The 15863-nt window shown below is 47.7% G+C and overlaps 7 protein-coding genes across 7 annotated transcripts; 4 read left to right on the top strand and 3 right to left on the bottom strand.

The window, feature by feature from the left end:
• Nucleotides 1–78: 78 nt before the first annotated feature.
• On the bottom strand, nt 79–2076 carry BO95DRAFT_465906 (uncharacterized protein; the record flags this gene model as incomplete). The annotated part of the gene is made up of 4 exons (XM_025589173.1): nt 79–257; nt 340–469; nt 514–591; nt 1969–2076. 4 exons carry the CDS (start codon nt 2074–2076, stop codon nt 79–81), a joined length of 495 nt encoding a protein of 164 aa, XP_025440042.1.
• Nucleotides 2077–2935: 859 nt separating this feature from the next.
• BO95DRAFT_368468 (uncharacterized protein) lies at nt 2936–4738 on the top strand (the record flags this gene model as incomplete). Its single annotated transcript, XM_025582829.1, has 4 exons — nt 2936–3104; nt 3159–3375; nt 3437–4453; nt 4504–4738. The coding sequence occupies 4 exons, from the start codon at nt 2936–2938 to the stop codon at nt 4736–4738; spliced, it is 1638 nt and encodes a 545-aa protein (XP_025440041.1).
• A 1039-nt stretch (nt 4739–5777) lies between these two features.
• BO95DRAFT_455018 (uncharacterized protein) lies at nt 5778–7411 on the top strand (the record flags this gene model as incomplete). The annotated part of the gene is made up of 4 exons (XM_025588298.1): nt 5778–6242; nt 6304–6663; nt 6739–6882; nt 6938–7411. The coding sequence occupies 4 exons, from the start codon at nt 5778–5780 to the stop codon at nt 7409–7411; spliced, it is 1443 nt and encodes a 480-aa protein (XP_025440040.1).
• Nucleotides 7412–8228: 817 nt separating this feature from the next.
• BO95DRAFT_394191 (uncharacterized protein) lies at nt 8229–9103 on the top strand. The gene is made up of 2 exons (XM_025583687.1): nt 8229–8787; nt 8843–9103. The coding sequence occupies exon 1, from the start codon at nt 8530–8532 to the stop codon at nt 8773–8775; it is 246 nt and encodes an 81-aa protein (XP_025440039.1). The 5' UTR covers nt 8229–8529; the 3' UTR covers nt 8776–8787; nt 8843–9103.
• Nucleotides 9051–10060, bottom strand: BO95DRAFT_433960 (RNase H1/viroplasmin domain-containing protein; the record flags this gene model as incomplete). The annotated part of the gene is made up of 3 exons (XM_025585125.1): nt 9051–9597; nt 9649–9724; nt 9868–10060. 3 exons carry the CDS (start codon nt 10058–10060, stop codon nt 9051–9053), a joined length of 816 nt encoding a protein of 271 aa, XP_025440038.1.
• Nucleotides 10061–10597: 537 nt separating this feature from the next.
• BO95DRAFT_501816 (putative dynamin GTPase) lies at nt 10598–13235 on the bottom strand. The gene is made up of 3 exons (XM_025591023.1): nt 11348–13235; nt 11062–11287; nt 10598–11028 (listed from the first exon to the last, which is right to left on the bottom strand). The coding sequence occupies exons 1-3, from the start codon at nt 13208–13210 to the stop codon at nt 10691–10693; spliced, it is 2427 nt and encodes an 808-aa protein (XP_025440037.1). The 5' UTR covers nt 13211–13235; the 3' UTR covers nt 10598–10690.
• Nucleotides 13236–14275: 1040 nt separating this feature from the next.
• On the top strand, nt 14276–15155 carry BO95DRAFT_445084 (ribonuclease III domain-containing protein). The gene is made up of 2 exons (XM_025587057.1): nt 14276–14596; nt 14661–15155. The coding sequence occupies exons 1-2, from the start codon at nt 14395–14397 to the stop codon at nt 14900–14902; spliced, it is 444 nt and encodes a 147-aa protein (XP_025440036.1). The 5' UTR covers nt 14276–14394; the 3' UTR covers nt 14903–15155.
• The last annotated feature ends 708 nt before the right edge of the window (nt 15156–15863 follow it).

The following is a 15863-nucleotide window of genomic DNA, read 5'->3' as shown; positions in this document are numbered from 1 at the left end:
TGTGGAGATCTGTTTTGTTGCAGCTAATATTTATGGATGTAAATGGAAATACATCCCAGGGCCGCCATCCTAAGAACCCTAATTCAGCCAGGCGTCGTCCAGCAGCTCCTGGGCTGTCTTCCTCTTCTCAGGGATCCACTGCAGCATCGACCGCATAAACTCGAGAAACATCTGCTGGTTCTCTCCTGTAAGATTCTCCTCTACCTCCTGCAGGGAAGTTGCAGGGACAGTGACCCCGCCCGCACCCAGCCATTTACCTACAGTAGAAGCGTCAGCGCAATCCCCTTATACGTCAGGCAGACTCGCCCTCATCCGTAAAAACATGGCGCGTCTCCAGACTCCGTCGCACAAACGATACAGGCGGCAATCCAAGATACGCCACCATCTCAGCCACATGATGCGAGGGCGAGTAGCCTCCGTCTTCGTCGCGCGCGTCGAACAGATGTCTGTCTTCGAAGATATCTCGCACCTGACACTAAGCCACATGGCTCTTCAGATTTGAGCTCCGCTTACCATGACACCAAGACCCCAAATATCAACCTTGGAGCCCCAATCCACATTGAACCGTACCTCGGGTGCCCTAATCTCCGGCTGGATGATTCCTCAGCGAGACCGACCGATCCAGATCGCAAATAACCGGCTGTCCCCATAGCATGTTCTTTGGAAGGCAGAGTAACCGGGAGGTGTACATTGTCCGACGGCTGTCCACCAACTTTCGGAGACTAGGGTCTTGGTGTTCGGCTTTTTCCAAGTTGCGCGCTACCGAAAATGATTCCTCCAAGAGAAATTGGCGGCCAGAGCCAAAAGGGCCTAGTCACCAGCAACAGAGCCGGGCAAGCGTGGCGGATTGCATCTCAAGATAAAAAATATGTACCCGAAATGCATTAAAGAAGGGGGAAGAAGCCTACGATAAGCATCGACCACCAACCATGGCACTGCCGCTTGGGGTGAATGAAGGCCGTGAGTGAGGTCGGAGTGAGATTTTCGGGGTGAGACTTGCGAATGATCGTAGTCTAAACTACATTTGTCTTGTGTGGATACCTCCTAGCCGTCTTTTCCGGCCCTCCATCAAAGGGTCTTGTTCATCTTTTGGCTTCGTTTCTTGGTTCCGCAATAGTGGTAATATGACCTCTCCGGCCCGCTTTGTTAGATCACCGCATTTCCCCGGACTGAATTTCGCAATGTGATTCCATTTCGCCAACTGGTTGCAGAGGCTGTCTGAGTTCGCTTTCAATTGGTAATGGAATGGTGCTCATTTCTCCTAGAGCAGCTGTTTTGTGGCAGATCTCCTTTCTAAGGTCAGGAATCATATGAAGGAGGAGAACGTTGTAGGTCTGTGAATCTATCTTTTTCACCAACCTCACGCTAGATCTTGACCTGGAACGTTTAAGGAGATGTTATGACAGTACGGTAGGATGAAGCTACCAAGTTTAGCATTTACACCTGTCTGACGCATATATTAATTGCTGAAAAGGGTCAGGCGGCTGCGGTCAACCAGTCTACATGATCGAAGTTAGGGGTTCGTCTGATGCCACATGTTTGCTCAAGAGAATAGAGGCTGGCTATTACAGATCCAGCTTTGAGAAAGAAGACTGGTTGTGTGTCCGACGGCCAGGTGAAACTCGCTTAATCAAGAATGAGGACAGTACAGACCACTTGACATGGCAATGTACATGAATGCAGGTGTATAAATATAGAACACCTCCAAGCAGTCAGCATCGCAAGGCTGGGTCAAAAACGCCAATAGAGACAACCTGATCACACCTACCCCGCTCCTCACATGGAATACATGCAGCGGGTGAAATATCCCACCAGCTGTATGTAGTATTACCTGACATAGGCGACTGAAGTTTCGCATTTCTACAAGATACCCATAGATTCTTTCAATCTCATCCTAGTCTTCTATTTCGGTGTTCTATAATATGTCTCTTCCCAGAAAAAGAGAGTGGAATAGACTAGACGACAAACTCCCTGACTCCGCTCCTGGTGTATGGTCGCGGTCATTGCAATGAATCCAATAACATTGGTGGCGCGATAATCATGTATTTGATTAAGGATTCGCTTACCATCACTCATTCTGTTTATGCGTGGGTTGTATACTGCGTGCTTTACCCTGCCTACTATCACCGAAAAAGGAGGTTAGGAAACTGTGCCTGCTTAACCACCTGAAGAGGGATAGTGCGGCGCAGCCCCTTGCATTTTTGGGCAGCCCGCAGGAGCCGCGAAATACGAGTGATTCGCCCAAATATCAGGCTTTGAGAGCCGAATCCCTTCTAGAAAAATGTGAGCGGCCAATTTCAATGCCTTTTAACTCCAAGGGAACTAGGCTCATTCTTTTCTCTCGAGCGGCGCGAGGCTGACCAGCAACGTGGTTTGCGACGGATGGGCACCAGTGCTATCAGAGATCCGCAATCCTTATAGAAGGCATGTGTTAGTCGACAAAAGTGGAGGCAGGTCTTTGCCCTTTGGGTTGATCTTGTATCTTGGTAACATGTAGCATCTCAATTCCTTTCTCGTGTTGAGGTTCAGCCAGTTATGACAGAGACAGGCATACGTGTTATGTACCAGATAGTCAAGTAAAACAATTCCAGATGCGTCTACTGCCCGCGCTCTGACCTGAGTAGTATATTGTCTAGTAGATAAGGTTCTTATAGCAGAACAAAGGTCAGTTCGTCCAGGTAGAAGGCTAATGAGTATAAATCTATGCTTGCTCATCCACGTATCATCTGCCATCAAGTTTGAAGATACAAAGCAACAGCCTGAGGTTAGCTTTACTTGATCACAATTAAAATCCTTACATGTCTTTTCTGTGGTGCAACTTAACAAAACTCACGTCTATTCATCTGATCCACCGATCAAGTCAATAAGAATGGAGACAGTTTCGTTTCGATTGTCAGAAGAGGATCTATTTCGCAGGAAGACCAGGGTGGAAGGAATGCTCGGCTATCAATTTCAGATTGATGAGACTCGTTTAATAGAGGCTCTCACCGCACCCGGTGCTGAGGGAGAGGAACGCCAAGGGAATCGATACTTGGCGGATTTTGGACTCGATACTATCCGTTCTTGCGTTGCTTTTGACGGGTATAAGAAGAAGGTTAAACCAAGTAAGTTCTGACGCTTGATATTCAGTTGATCGAGTATCATTTAATGCACTGTAGGTAATACTGCCAGCTTGAAACAACGGATCTGCAGCTACTCTCATCTGCAAAAAGTGGCTGAGCATACGGGCTTCGACGAATGCATCATCTATAATCCCCGATCAGGGAAAGGTCGACCTGTTGTTGTCGGGAAAGCTCTTGCAGCAGCCATCGGTGCTGCGCATTTAGATAATGGTTGGAACTATGAACGAACGCTAAATATCATTTATAAGCTGGGGTGAGCCCTTAAGAAAAACCTGCCCCTGCAGGAGCACGCTTGTACTGACATTCTCATTAAGATTACTGACTGATAACGACAATGGTGTTGATTCTCAACTTCTGAGAGGAGTGCAGTCCGAAATTCCATCCGAGCTGAATGTTAGCGACATGTCATTTACAATGACTGCGGCCACAATTGAGGTCGTTGACTATTCGGTCACTCTTATCAATGAAAATGGAGAAGACACCAGTGTTTCTGTTGTCACTGGAGCTCGAGACGATGTGCATTTGGCTGTTCTCCCAGCTAATGGAGCTCAAGAAGCTCCCCTGTCAGCAAGCTCAGGGCATCCGAGCAAGAGGGAGAACGGCAATATGCCACAAGATTCCGACACTAATATGCCGACAAAGAAACGCCCACAAAAAGAGGACAGTCGTCTTAGGGCTTATTTGGAATGCGAAGAAAGCAGATGCGCGAACCACGGACTGCCTTTACCACATGAAACGTACTATACCGAAAATATACAAGCGACTCTCAGAAGACAAGCTAAATCTCGTAATCTGATAACCTGTCAGAGGTTAATTCTGTGTGTTGGAAGCGCAGAATCTCTCATCACTCTACGAGAGGCAATCAAGTTTTGGCGCGAAAAGACCATTCAGAGCTTAGGGCTCCCTCTGCAAGCGTTGACAGCGAGAGACCTTCTGAGACTGATTGAAAGCAATGCAGAAACCATCTCTTATCACCTGGTACTGCAGAGATACTACATCTTGGAGCTTTTCAAGAAGAGTGGTGGAACCGCTACACCATCTTGTACGGGATTCTTAGCTGTGGACTATCATGGGATCAACCTCAGCAGAAAGCCAGGTAATCCTGTGCATAGCATGGACGCAGATGTGTCCAAGAGAATACTGCAGGAAGTGGAGCCGCTGCTAGATGGAAATTCTCCCCAATACAAGAACAGGCTCGAGACCATTAAAACGCTTCGGGCTCTAGGCATGAAGTATCACATCTTAACCTCCAACTTCGGTCCAGGAATACTAGCCTTGATACCATCCAGCGAACAGGTCGGCCAGATTGGGGTGACCATTTCGGCTCCGGAGTAGGTACAGCGGAAGAAAATCGCGGTATTTCATATTAACATCTCACTAGTATTTCGCGACTTCCAATCTCTCTTTTCAAGGACGTCATCAGCATCTTGAATGAGACCCAAAGACTGGAGCTGAGGAAGCTTAGTCAAGCTGTATGGGACAAATTGAAAGACATGCTAGTCCATTCGGGAAACCCAGGCGGAAGAAGACTTTGGTTGGAGACTATTGAGAGCAGCGATTTACTCAGATTTCCAAAAAGCTCGCCAATCCTGGAACGACTCTTTGACTGGACATGAGATATACGTGCTATCAGAAACAGTACCATTGTTACCTGCTGGTTGGTCATGATAACCCCAGGGCGGCAGCACTACTCGGAAGTGAATGAGTTACATGTCAGAGCGATATTCTTATCGTTAGAACTGGACATATGATAAAGATGTGAGTATCCATCATCGGGGGTGAAATCTCTCTTGGAAAGTACATTATCTGTAGTTCGAGTCCATGTGGTGGCCATGTGGTTGCCAAAACCAAGCAAGCTCGGTCAAATCGGAGAGGCCGTAATGTCGAGGCTTCAAACAAGTCGCCGGAGTAGGATTACAATTAATACACACAAGTTATCTTGAGATAAGAAGCCTTGAGTTATTGAGACACGTCAATTGAATTTGATACTTCTCCACGTCTGTCATAGCCATCAAACGGGGAAAGAAGGAAAGGTCATCATACCGCAGGGAGTCACTTCAAGTATTACCGAACCGTAATCAAACATTCATCCAAAAAGAAGATCGTGCAAAGAAAGTTGCGATTAAAAAAGCAGAACAAAAAGACCAAGCATTCTCTTTCCACGGGAAGGTTCAAACATCCAGATTTTGTTTGAAAAAGAAATATGCGGGGAATGAGATAGGTGGCGGTCAACAGGTGCTTCCATAGCATTCAGCATTCCCGAAGTAGAAACAGATGACTGTCTCTAGGACTTGTATCCTATTGTCGGGCAAGTTGTAGATCTTGGAATTTCTCTATACCCCGCTATGTATTGTTAGGATGTAGTCTGCTGTACAGGGTGGCCTTGACCGCTCCACATCATTCAGTGTTGCTCTTCCTTGCGACATGCATTCCTCCCTGATTCTTGGCAGCGAAGACGATTATTCTAACTATTCAGACGTATATTTAACGTCCGTCGGCCTTCCTTGTGCAACCTTGATTCATGATACGCTCACGCACTACAATTCCAAGCTATTCCAAGAAGACAACTATAACATGGCTTCAATGGCCAAACATTCACAGAACCCGAAGCCGGAACCGTCCGAACGTTCGTTCCACTCTATCTTCAGTGATGACATGCAAAAATATCATAACAAACTCTTGGGATATAACGACTTTCACCAAGAGCTCAAAGAGCAAAACATCTCTCCCATCATTATGACTGGTATATTCAGGGGATTCACGAAGGATATCGCATCGCTTGTTCCTCAATTTGGTCTCCTGGCAGGCGTACAGGATGCTAGGTATCCTGCTCTGGCAGATGACCCCCGCCTGTTATTCAATGTCACTCCTCCATCAAGCACGTTTATTTGCGGGTCCCAAGGTTCCGGCAAAAGTCATACGCTCTCATGCATGCTAGAGACCTGTCTAATCTCATCCAAAGCTGGATATTTGTCAAATCCTTTGACGGGATTGGTCTTCCACTACGACACCTTCATTAGTGACCTCATGGGATCACCGTGTGAAGCTGCCTTCTTATCGTCAAATCCCGATGTGGAAGTGCGTGTCTTATGTGCACCAACAAATCTCCATGCTATCAGAGTATGTATGGTGCTAAAAATCTTCAGGGGAGTTTTATTGCTGACTCGAGTGTTCTGACAAGGGTGCCTACTCAAGACTCAATGTCACAGTGTCTGCTCTAGAGATAGATCAAAGAGATCTCAATACCAAGCGAATGCTAGACCTGATGGCGGTCGGACAAGACGATGGCCAAATACCCTTGTATATGCACACGGTAAAGCGTATACTTCGGGAGATGCGGACTTTGCAGCAGAAAGCAAAAACAGCGTTTAGCTATAGTGCTTTCAAGAAGAGGCTTCTGGATTCGCCATTGACCCCTGCTCAGCTCGAGCCACTGAAGCAAAGGCTGGACATGCTCGAGAGCTTCATGCCACGGACACAAACCAAGACTGATATTGGGAAGAATCATTCGGTCTCAGCAGGAACTAATTGGAAGCCAAAGGTCAGTATGAGTGGACTGAAGACAATTTCACTTCAAACTCGGTCAGTTTGCCGCATTGACTGACCTTCAAGCCAGCCACGCCGTTTGACCATTGTGGATCTGTCCTGCCCATGTATCTCGCCAGACACAGCGTGCTCCCTGTTCAACATTTGCCTGGGCATATTTCTCGAACAAGATTCTCACATCGGGAAGGTTGTTGCTCTCGATGAAGCCCACAAGGTATGCGATCAATCTGGAAGATGTCTTCTTTGAGCATTGTGCTGATAGTATATAGTATATGAACAGCTCTATTGAAGCTCGCGGCTTCACCGAAACACTGTTATCGGCAGTCCGGCTCCAGCGTCATCTCGGCATCCGTATGATTATATCCACACAGGAACCGACAATCTCGACAGCACTCTTGAATCTCTGTTCAACGACCATTGTGCACCATTTTACCTCGCCGGAATGGCTACGGATTCTTCATAAACACCTAGCCGGAGCTAAAGAAGATGTTGTCGAGAGGTTTCAAACAGCAGAATCGAACAACTCGTCTACGGCTTCCAATACGCAGCAAGGTTTATTTGACAAGATAGTGAGCCTGCGAGTTGGTGAGGCCATGATATTCTCACCAAGTGCGATCACCCGAGTAACGCGAGCTGATGAGGATGGTACGCTTTCCTTCGAGCGTCTTGGCAACGGCAACCTCAAGGTCAAAGTGAGGCAGCGACTCACGCTTGATGGAGGGCTTAGCGTACTGTGCCGCTGAAAGAATAGCTTACCCCAATGACAAATCTGGCGATAGGATTTGGGACCGGAATTGACATGGCGCAGTCCGGAATTATGGTGGCCATATAGTATGTGGGTGAGGAGAAATTCTACACAAAGGCTGTTCTCAATGTATGGATGCATGGTACTCAGAATGAGGATGAGTTTCTCAATCGGTACTGCTACTTATTCTTCTCAATTTTACTACATATTATCATGATCTTCCAGATGGATTCTGTACTGCTGAATTCAAGCATGACTTCCTCGTGCTTTTCCGAGTTATACAAGCCAAATCAGCGGAGACAATCTCTGCGCTAGCGGTCCGTTTCAGCGTCTGAGAACATTATGCGTCCTGCTGGATCCTCCAGCGGTTACCAATGACTGTTTCTATTGGCCGACTAGCCTATTTCCCAAGAGTATACAAAGTTTGTACAATGCTCACCCGCGGTGCTGACAACGGGCTAAGCTGGTGCCTGGAAGGTTGTTTTCTGTTGGCTCAGGAGAAATGCTATCCGTAACAAAGAAAAGTCCTCTCATTGTCGGGCGAAGGAGAAGGTTGGCCTACTGAGTTGAGCTAAAACAGCCTCAGACAAGGTATGCCAATCATTACATTTTACTTTGTCTACTCGTGGGCTACTGCCCAATAAAATTATCCAACAGGCTATTAGCGCGGAAGGGGGCAGAAATTAGCGCGAGGGAGGTCAGAGTGCCAACACTTGCTACGACTCCACTCGAGCTGTGTGCCCCGCATAAGTTCATCCCTGCGATTCTTACGGTTGGCGTTTATCAAAATCTAGTCATCCCACCCCCTCCGAGCTGCTACTTTCAAGCTGACGAGGCTGTCTGGCCTGTTGGGCGGGGTTATGAGACTGCGCCGCAAATGCCTGAGGCATGTATAGGGTTGGCATAAATGCGAAGACGAGGTCCTTTCATGCCTCCTTCTTTCCTTCTTATCCTCAAGTTTGATACTCTTGTTAGTGAGATTGATAGTTGTTTTTATTTTTCATACCACAATCAGAGGAGCTCAGTCCAATACTGCAAGCTTAGAGCTGGCCAGCTCCCAACATACAATTCGACAGTCATTGCCCCTCCTCGGCTCCTTACTCCGACAGTGACACCATGAAGGGGTTACTTCCCGCTATCTGCACCGGCCTTTTGGTATGCCATGTTCAGGCTGGCCCGGCAGCATACGGGATTTGCCAAGCCGGCTGCGCATCTGTGGTCACAGCTTGCTACGCAGCAGCAGGCTTCACTTGGGGAGCAACTCTTGGGGCTACTGCGCCAGCATCCGTTTTAGCCTGTAATGGTGCCTTTGGGATCTGTCAAGGTGCATGTGCCACTGCTTTACTGGCACCAACCTTATAAGGTGCGGGAATTGTACGTTCTATACTACTAATCTTCCATCTCGTAATTTGCATGCTGACTCGTCCAGTTTCGAAATCTCTTTGAGACAGTCGGTTAGGGCGAGAACATAGGTTCCATCAACTTTCAGTCTCGAAAGGGTATTGGCAGAATTACTAAGGTGGGCTTGCTGATCTCGCGGGGACAGCCAATCGGCTCTCGGGGCTCTAGTGCGGATGTGCGAATGTGTTGATGCAATTGCTTTGTATTTATTTTTGTCCTACTCCAGAATCCAGTTCCTAAAGCTTGTCTTCCTTACTTTCTGCAATGTGAAAGTTCCTCATCCCGGCGGTGATCCATTCGCTGATGTCCTCTCTCTGGCGAGGCTGGAGATCATGGAAACTTGACTTCAAGTCAATCGGCCTGAGGCAGCTTGCTGGTTCAGTGACCTCATCTCTCCGACGAACATCTGCATCAGATTCCTTCCAGTTGCTAATGAAGTCTTGTGCTTGAGCATGTGTCGTGAAGCACTTGTAACATGCATGCGGATACCCATTGACTTGCGATTCGGCATCCCTGATTTGATGCTTGTGAGTGACCTGACTTGATCTTCCAGGGTCATGGAATACGTACTCCCAGGAGAGATACACACCTGGTTTTCGACCAAGGGCCACTGCATAAAATTTCCCTCGAGAGAACCGAGTACGAGTCTCTTTAGAGCTCTCGCGAATCACCAATCTAGGCTTGTCTATTCCCTTGGCCTCCAGATACTTCTGGGCTTCAGATAGAGTTGCGAAGCCCTTGAAGGTTGAATCATATCCAGTAATATGCGGATGTGCATCTGCCCTAGAATCAAAGGTCAGTGAGGGTTTTATATCCTGCCCGAATTCGGATTACCAAGAGGAGAATATCGTAGCTTCCGCAACCCGTCCGGAAACTACTGCATAATATCTCTTGTTTTCCTTTTTCATCACTGAGAAGTGATACAAAAAGACTGAAGTATCGTTCGAAAAGGGGTCAACCACACAGCATTGGATGCCTGATTGATAATGCTCCCTATCAGTGCGAGAAACTGTGTAAAGTGATCATGGACAACTTAAGTCACCTTGAGCGGACCTCCAAGGTTTCTTAAATCCTGCCGTGAACTACTTTCTGCCTGGCAAATGGTTGCGTGGGGTGTGAGTGGTCCGTATTGACCCGTTGGAAAGTTTGGTGTTAAGCGCCAAAGCGTTGTCGCCTGATTCCCCAATGTCTGTTTAACCCAACCCCACTCGGAGTAGGAAACCTTAGTATTTTGCATAGCATACATGAATGACTTCTGCGCGAAGGGCTTACGACTGACACCAGTTCAGGAGACGGTTCACTGCCGGTCAGGGGAGAAGATATTCTTCATGATATACAAAAGTGGCGGCAGCCCGAAGCCAATAATGACCACCTAAACCGTCCGGCATAAGCACATTGCGAGCACCTACGTTCTTTTGTCATGCCATTCAAGTGGACAGAGAGTCACGTTGAATTCAAGTTTCAAGATCAATATTGTCTCCAAACTCACTCATAACTTCCAGGAAAGCGTGATGTATTTGATGGTAACAGAACCTGTAGAGGGAAAGCAGGCGCAGCCAAGTATAATCGATTACTACATCCACTTGGCACAATACGGGGATGAATGGCAAATACGGGTATGATCCTTTCCGCCAGTAAGACGCCACGAGAAGGGGTTGAAAAAAGGACATTGCCTCGGCGACTCGCTGTCACGGGCGCGGCCCGGTCCAGACCCCCGCCTACTCCGCCTACGCGCCTCGAGAATACTTATTCTGCCACAAAAGGAGCAAAGGATAATATTGAACGTAGAACTAAGGCGCCAGATGAAACGTTGCGGCTGGATACCAGACTATAGGACCGACCACTCGAACACATTAGCAAGAAAATGAAACAATTCTCAATGCCTGCCCTTGTAACCCTTGCTTTTCTTCTTTGACTTGCCTTGCCCATAGCGGTCATACCCCTGCGTGGAAGCCTCAGGTGACGCCTGTTCGTAGTCCATATCCGAAGGAGCTCCTGGAAACTGGTCATACTCCTCCTCCTTCAGATATTCACCCTCGGGGTCAGAAGTGAGCATCGCAGGCGGTTTGCCGAGGCTTTGGTCTCCTTCGCGTTGGACCTCAGAATCTTCATTCTCCGGGCTTGCACGAGCATCGGAGCCATCAAGATCCGCAGACTGAAGCCGCAACGAAGCATCACGACTGTCCCAAGACTGCTCCTCAAAAGGCTGCGTATCTTTGACCTTCTCAGGGTCTATGCCACGATTACCAACAAATCTTCGACATGTTTCCAAGCCATTTCTGAGGATTTGTTTGTTTCGGTTCAATTGCTCCCGAAGTGTACGAGTTTCCTCAGATTCGCCGGCGATGCGCGACACCAATGTATGCTTCATTTCAAATACCTTGACGGGTGTGAAGATGGAAGCCAGGGACTGAATCAGCTTGACCTCTACTACTTCCACCGCGACGTCGTCGATAAATCGTTTCAATGCCACCTGAGGAAAATAAAGATTGATCAGATGAGCAAAACAGGGATAAAAAGTACTTTGCCGTACCTTGTAATAAGCAAGCATGCAATCCAAAGCTTCAGTTGAAGCTAGTCTCATCATATCTGGCTCACGGCACTGGAGAAGTGAGTCAAGAAGATCCTGTAGGCAGTATACTCCATCGAGGCTGCGTAGCGTCTGTAGATCGTCAACTCCGAAGTACCGCTCGATGAGGCCGGTCATTTCGTTCTGCTGTCTACTAGCACGGATCTTCTGCAGTGTTTCCGTGAAATAGTGGTTGTAGGTGATAGGATGGCTTTTTTGATGAGTTTCGAGAAGCTCTTCACATCTTTTGATCAAGATCTCCCGCAGTTGGTCCAGTGCAGGTGAGATGACTTCAGCAAAAAGAACAATCGAAGTCCCTTCATCCGAGATATGACCTACTAGGAGCGACAAAAATCTTTGAGCTGCACGCCAGGTGGTGAGAATATGCTCGTGTGTTATAACCTCCCAAGGACGACATTGTTCCAGGAATAATTCCCCGACAATCATAGGATTAAACGTGCCGGGTAGCTCCCGTCCTCGTGTCTGCCTCATAAGCTCCTGAATGTGATCGATGAAGCCGCTTCGAGTAACTGAGACCTGCGTTTGAGTGAAGGGCTCCAACTGGCTGTCATTATCTGTGATTTTGCGGTAGTTTCCTCGTCTATTGAGACGATCCGCAAAGGCCTCGTTCAAATTCTGGATCACAGCGCGAAGCCGCTTGTGGCGTCCCGTCGTGGATTGATTATCTTCGAAGAACGTCTCGTTGTAGGTGCCGTCCACAGCAGCCTTGATCAGGGATTGAAAAGATTGGCTGATGTTTATCAGGTAGACTTTTTGCTCATCAAGAGTGGCCCGCGGCTCACCGAGCTTCCTCAATTGCAGCGTGCATTCGTCCTCCGTTGCTTCAATCTCCTCGATAAGACTTGGAAGCTCGGCCGCAATCTGTCGCAATAGTAATTTGCTGAGGCGGGTTCGCAGCGAGGATATTCCAACCAACGATGCTGGCATCTCCGCCCAGGCTCCCCTGGAAAAGAATTCCCGCTCCTTTTGATCGCGTTCGGCGAGGGTCCCAGTTCCCTGGTCACTGTCCATATTCCGGAGCGTATGCCAACCCAGCCGGAATTCCACGTCCCGATTTCTCGCTAGTGATATGAACATCCGTTCGCTCTCTGAAGTTGCGACCAAAGTATCGGGCTTTGTGATGACCCCTAGGGTTCGATTGCCCGATTTATCAGCTTCCCTTGCCAGCCGGAGCACGATCTGGTTGGCGTAGTCATTCTTCGCCGAGATTACTGCTAATATAATGCTTCGTGGCTCTTTCATGTAGGACTGAACCACATCTTGGACCAACTGAACATCAGCAGCAGATTGTTGTTTAGTCTCAGAGTGAATGAGTCCTGGAAGATCGACGATGGTCAGGTGCGGCCTGTCAGGCCCTGACACCTCAACCCGTAATAGATCGTTCGAGAATGCTTTGCCATGGGTGGATATACCCATCGCAGCTTTGGCATTATCGATCAGTTCAGGAAGCCCATCGAAGCCATCAAGCTCCTCGCAAAAGCTACCCAGTGATCGTTGCTCGGATTCGCTGCGCGAGTGATGAGGTACGATCGACACTCTGACTCCGACGCTGGCGTCCTGGCGGAGCACAAGTTCTGTCGGGAATCGTGTACAGAGATTGCTTTTGACAGGAAAGGATACTCCTGAAATAGCCTCCAGCACAGAGCTCTTCCCTGATGACTGGTCGCCACACACGATGATCTGCGGTAGAGACACGAAATGGCTAATGCCCTGGGATCGAAGGGTGTCAATCGAGTTCAAGAGATCAAGTTGCTCCTCAGTACATAGACTATCCAGAGCTCTGGAATTAAACTCTCTGAGGACCATATTCGCAGAATGTAAGGAATTGATGAATCTTTTCGGAATCAATGAATCAAGTAGAAAATGAATATTAAGGATCTTATAGAAGGAAACTGGCCACTTGTATATATAGTCAAATTCGGCCACCAGTACTCAGGGATCTTTGGCATTAAATTTGTCTTATCTAGCCTCCTCAGTCTAGATGGGCCTCTTCGAGTTGACGCTAAGACGAAAGCAAGGAGCATGGCATGCATGAGTGTTGTCTACTATTCACAAAGCTCATTCGCAAAACAGAGGAAAACTCGCTTGAAATGAAGGAACCGAATCAGGAAAAAAAGGAAAGGCACAGATATTGCTATCTTCCGGATTTTTGGTTTGACTGAGTTATTTACTTAGCAGTCGTTGCGGTCGATCCTCCCCCATTTTTAGGCTGAAGACAATCCAGTAGCCTTGATGAAATTCTGGCCGTTATGCAAAGTAAGTCTCCCAGATGTGGGTTAGTGCGACAAAAATGCCATGCTCACTGCTTCGCATCGAGGAGGAACCGACCCCTGGCCTTTTAAACACCGAATCCGCAGGAGGTTGCACATAGCACGTATGCATGGCTCTTCACGTCGTGCAGCTCAGGTTCGCGATGTACCTCATCTGGACAGAAACGTCCTAAATAGGTCGTCTGACAGCTGTAGTCGCTGGATTTGTCATTGGGTTATTGGTTTTCTCTGCTGCAAAGTTAGCTCTCTTGGGGTCCGTCCAAACTATTCGTCGACGAGAGAGCTACTTTTCAGAACAGGGATTAGTATCATTCCAAGCACAGAATAATTCCTGTCGTTCCCAGCAAATGTTTAACCTTTAACGCTAGGTAAGACATGCTCGTGTAATGGGGAGGGAGATAAGCCAGGCTAAGCATCCTAAAATGCGCGTTAGGAATTTAGTGCGGTCTGCCGTGGGATCGTATTCAAAGTACTGCCAGGTTAGGAAGTTAAGCAGGTTTGTTGCTTTAACCACCAAAATAGGAATGGTCTGGTTGTTAAATTCACATGACCTACAGAAGCCACATACCCCGCTCAGAGGGACAGACGCTAAAAACAAGCATGATGATGCACTTGAGATGTCTTTCGGGGATTGAGTTGATGTGCTATATATTTTCATCTGCTGATGCAAAGAATCGCATTCGCGAGTTTACCGTGATCTCCATTCCAAATCCTAGCAACATGGCCAACCATGGCAGCGAACTTGTTGTTTATATCCAGAAACAGTTAGGCGTTACATTTGATAAGCCATTACTGATTCACGAAGCATTTATGGCTGCCGGCGCCGTCAACAGAGATGGTAACAAGGACCTAGCTCTTATTGGAGATTCAGCCCTTCAACTTTTCCTACAAACGCAAGGCCGTGCTAGGAACGCAAGCCGTGGTATGCAAGTAATTCTCCTCGAATAATGTTTGAGTCAGTTTCACTAAATTTGCGTATAATGCAGAACGAATCAATCAAGTCGTCTCCCGAATCGCTGGTAATACGAACCTTGCCCAGCGGGGTTTTGAGCTGGGCTTTGATCAGTACATCGTCAAAAACCCCTCGCAGGGTAACTATATCGCCGACAAGCTGATGGCGGCAACGGTCGAAGCTATTATCGGTGCTGTCTTCCTGGAGACAAACTGGGACCAAGAGGCATTGCAAAGAGCAGTAAATGCTTTGGGCTTAGCGTGGCCGGATGTCTGAGTGAGGGCATTCCCATGCATGGCTAGAAAGATCTAGGATGTTCGTGATAACGCTCCAAGCGAAATCCCGTTTTGTGTAACCTATTTGAAATGCGTTCATGTGTCTATTAGAAGGATTAAAGCGGAAGAGCCACAAGTCTGCCCTTGGAAGTCCAAGGCCGTACCCCGCTTTTGGTCAAGCCTGCGAAGAACACGTGTCGGACATCCTGAAAACAAATCAATAACAGAGAGAACAATATAATCCAAAGATTGAGTTTCTGATTCATCACTTGTTACGCCGAATTATCAGAGACGTGTCGTCTGAAGTACAGAGTAGGTTTACCATATTTCAAGATCCACGCTCCAACTCGAAATACAAATATAAGTTTGCATGCAGATCAAAGTTCGGAACATCTGTCGTTTCAGGTACTGAACCTCGGACAGCCTTGCAACCCTCAAGATGAAGTATAACATCAGTTACTAGACAATACAAAGTCCAATCAATAGGTCAAGAAGCTCATCGGACTTGACGGTCAGATAAGTACCATCAGAATATCGGCACGGTTCATAGAAACCACAACGTCCCTGTCGACAAACGAAGTGAAGACCACGTGATGTTCTTCGCTGCCATCCAGCTACCTGCCGCTTGCTGGGAGTCCTACAGAGGCATGGTGGGTTTGCTGGATCATTGCCTCGATTATCAACAAAGCCAAGAAACTTGCCACAGAGGTGGCATTTCCAGTATAGACGTCCTGCGTTACCGTTGCGGTTCGATTGCCGAGTGGTCTCTTCGCCTGACGGACGCCGGCAAAGATAGCATTTGGGAGCCACATTTGGAACTGTAACAAGTTCTGTGACTGTTACGCTTGAGAGATCGAAGGATAGAGTGCGCTATGATAGACCTCAGTATCCGCAAGGAAGATGGTTATCTTGAGACCATACCGACATAGGTGCTGTTACGTCAGGTTTAAACGGATGGGCAA

Source organism: Aspergillus brunneoviolaceus (assembly GCF_003184695.1).
Source record: "Aspergillus brunneoviolaceus CBS 621.78 unplaced genomic scaffold BO95scaffold_53, whole genome shotgun sequence".
NCBI classification, from domain to species: Eukaryota; Fungi; Ascomycota; class Eurotiomycetes; order Eurotiales; family Aspergillaceae; genus Aspergillus; species Aspergillus brunneoviolaceus.
The sequence above is the reverse complement of the archived record's forward strand: the minus strand, read 5'-3'. Positions and strand labels throughout refer to the sequence as shown.

What these genes read in the sequence shown, in the direction of transcription:
- BO95DRAFT_394191 (XM_025583687.1), top strand. Translation starts at nt 8,530, where the DNA reads ATGAAGGGGTTACTTCCCGCTATCTGCACCGGCCTTTTGGTATGCCAT.
- BO95DRAFT_501816 (XM_025591023.1), bottom strand. Translation starts at nt 13,210, where the DNA reads ATGGTCCTCAGAGAGTTTAATTCCAGAGCTCTGGATAGTCTATGTACT. An exon ending in GCATGCTTGCTTATTACAAG is followed by an intron (nt 11,288 to 11,347) that starts GTACGGCAAAGT and finishes TATTTTCCTCAG; the next exon opens with GTGGCATTGAAACGATTTAT. An exon ending in AACATGTCGAAGATTTGTTG is followed by an intron (nt 11,029 to 11,061) that starts GTAATCGTGGCA and finishes AGAAGGTCAAAG; the next exon opens with ATACGCAGCCTTTTGAGGAG.
- BO95DRAFT_445084 (XM_025587057.1), top strand. Translation starts at nt 14,395, where the DNA reads ATGGCCAACCATGGCAGCGAACTTGTTGTTTATATCCAGAAACAGTTA. An exon ending in TGCTAGGAACGCAAGCCGTG is followed by an intron (nt 14,597 to 14,660) that starts GTATGCAAGTAA and finishes CGTATAATGCAG; the next exon opens with AACGAATCAATCAAGTCGTC.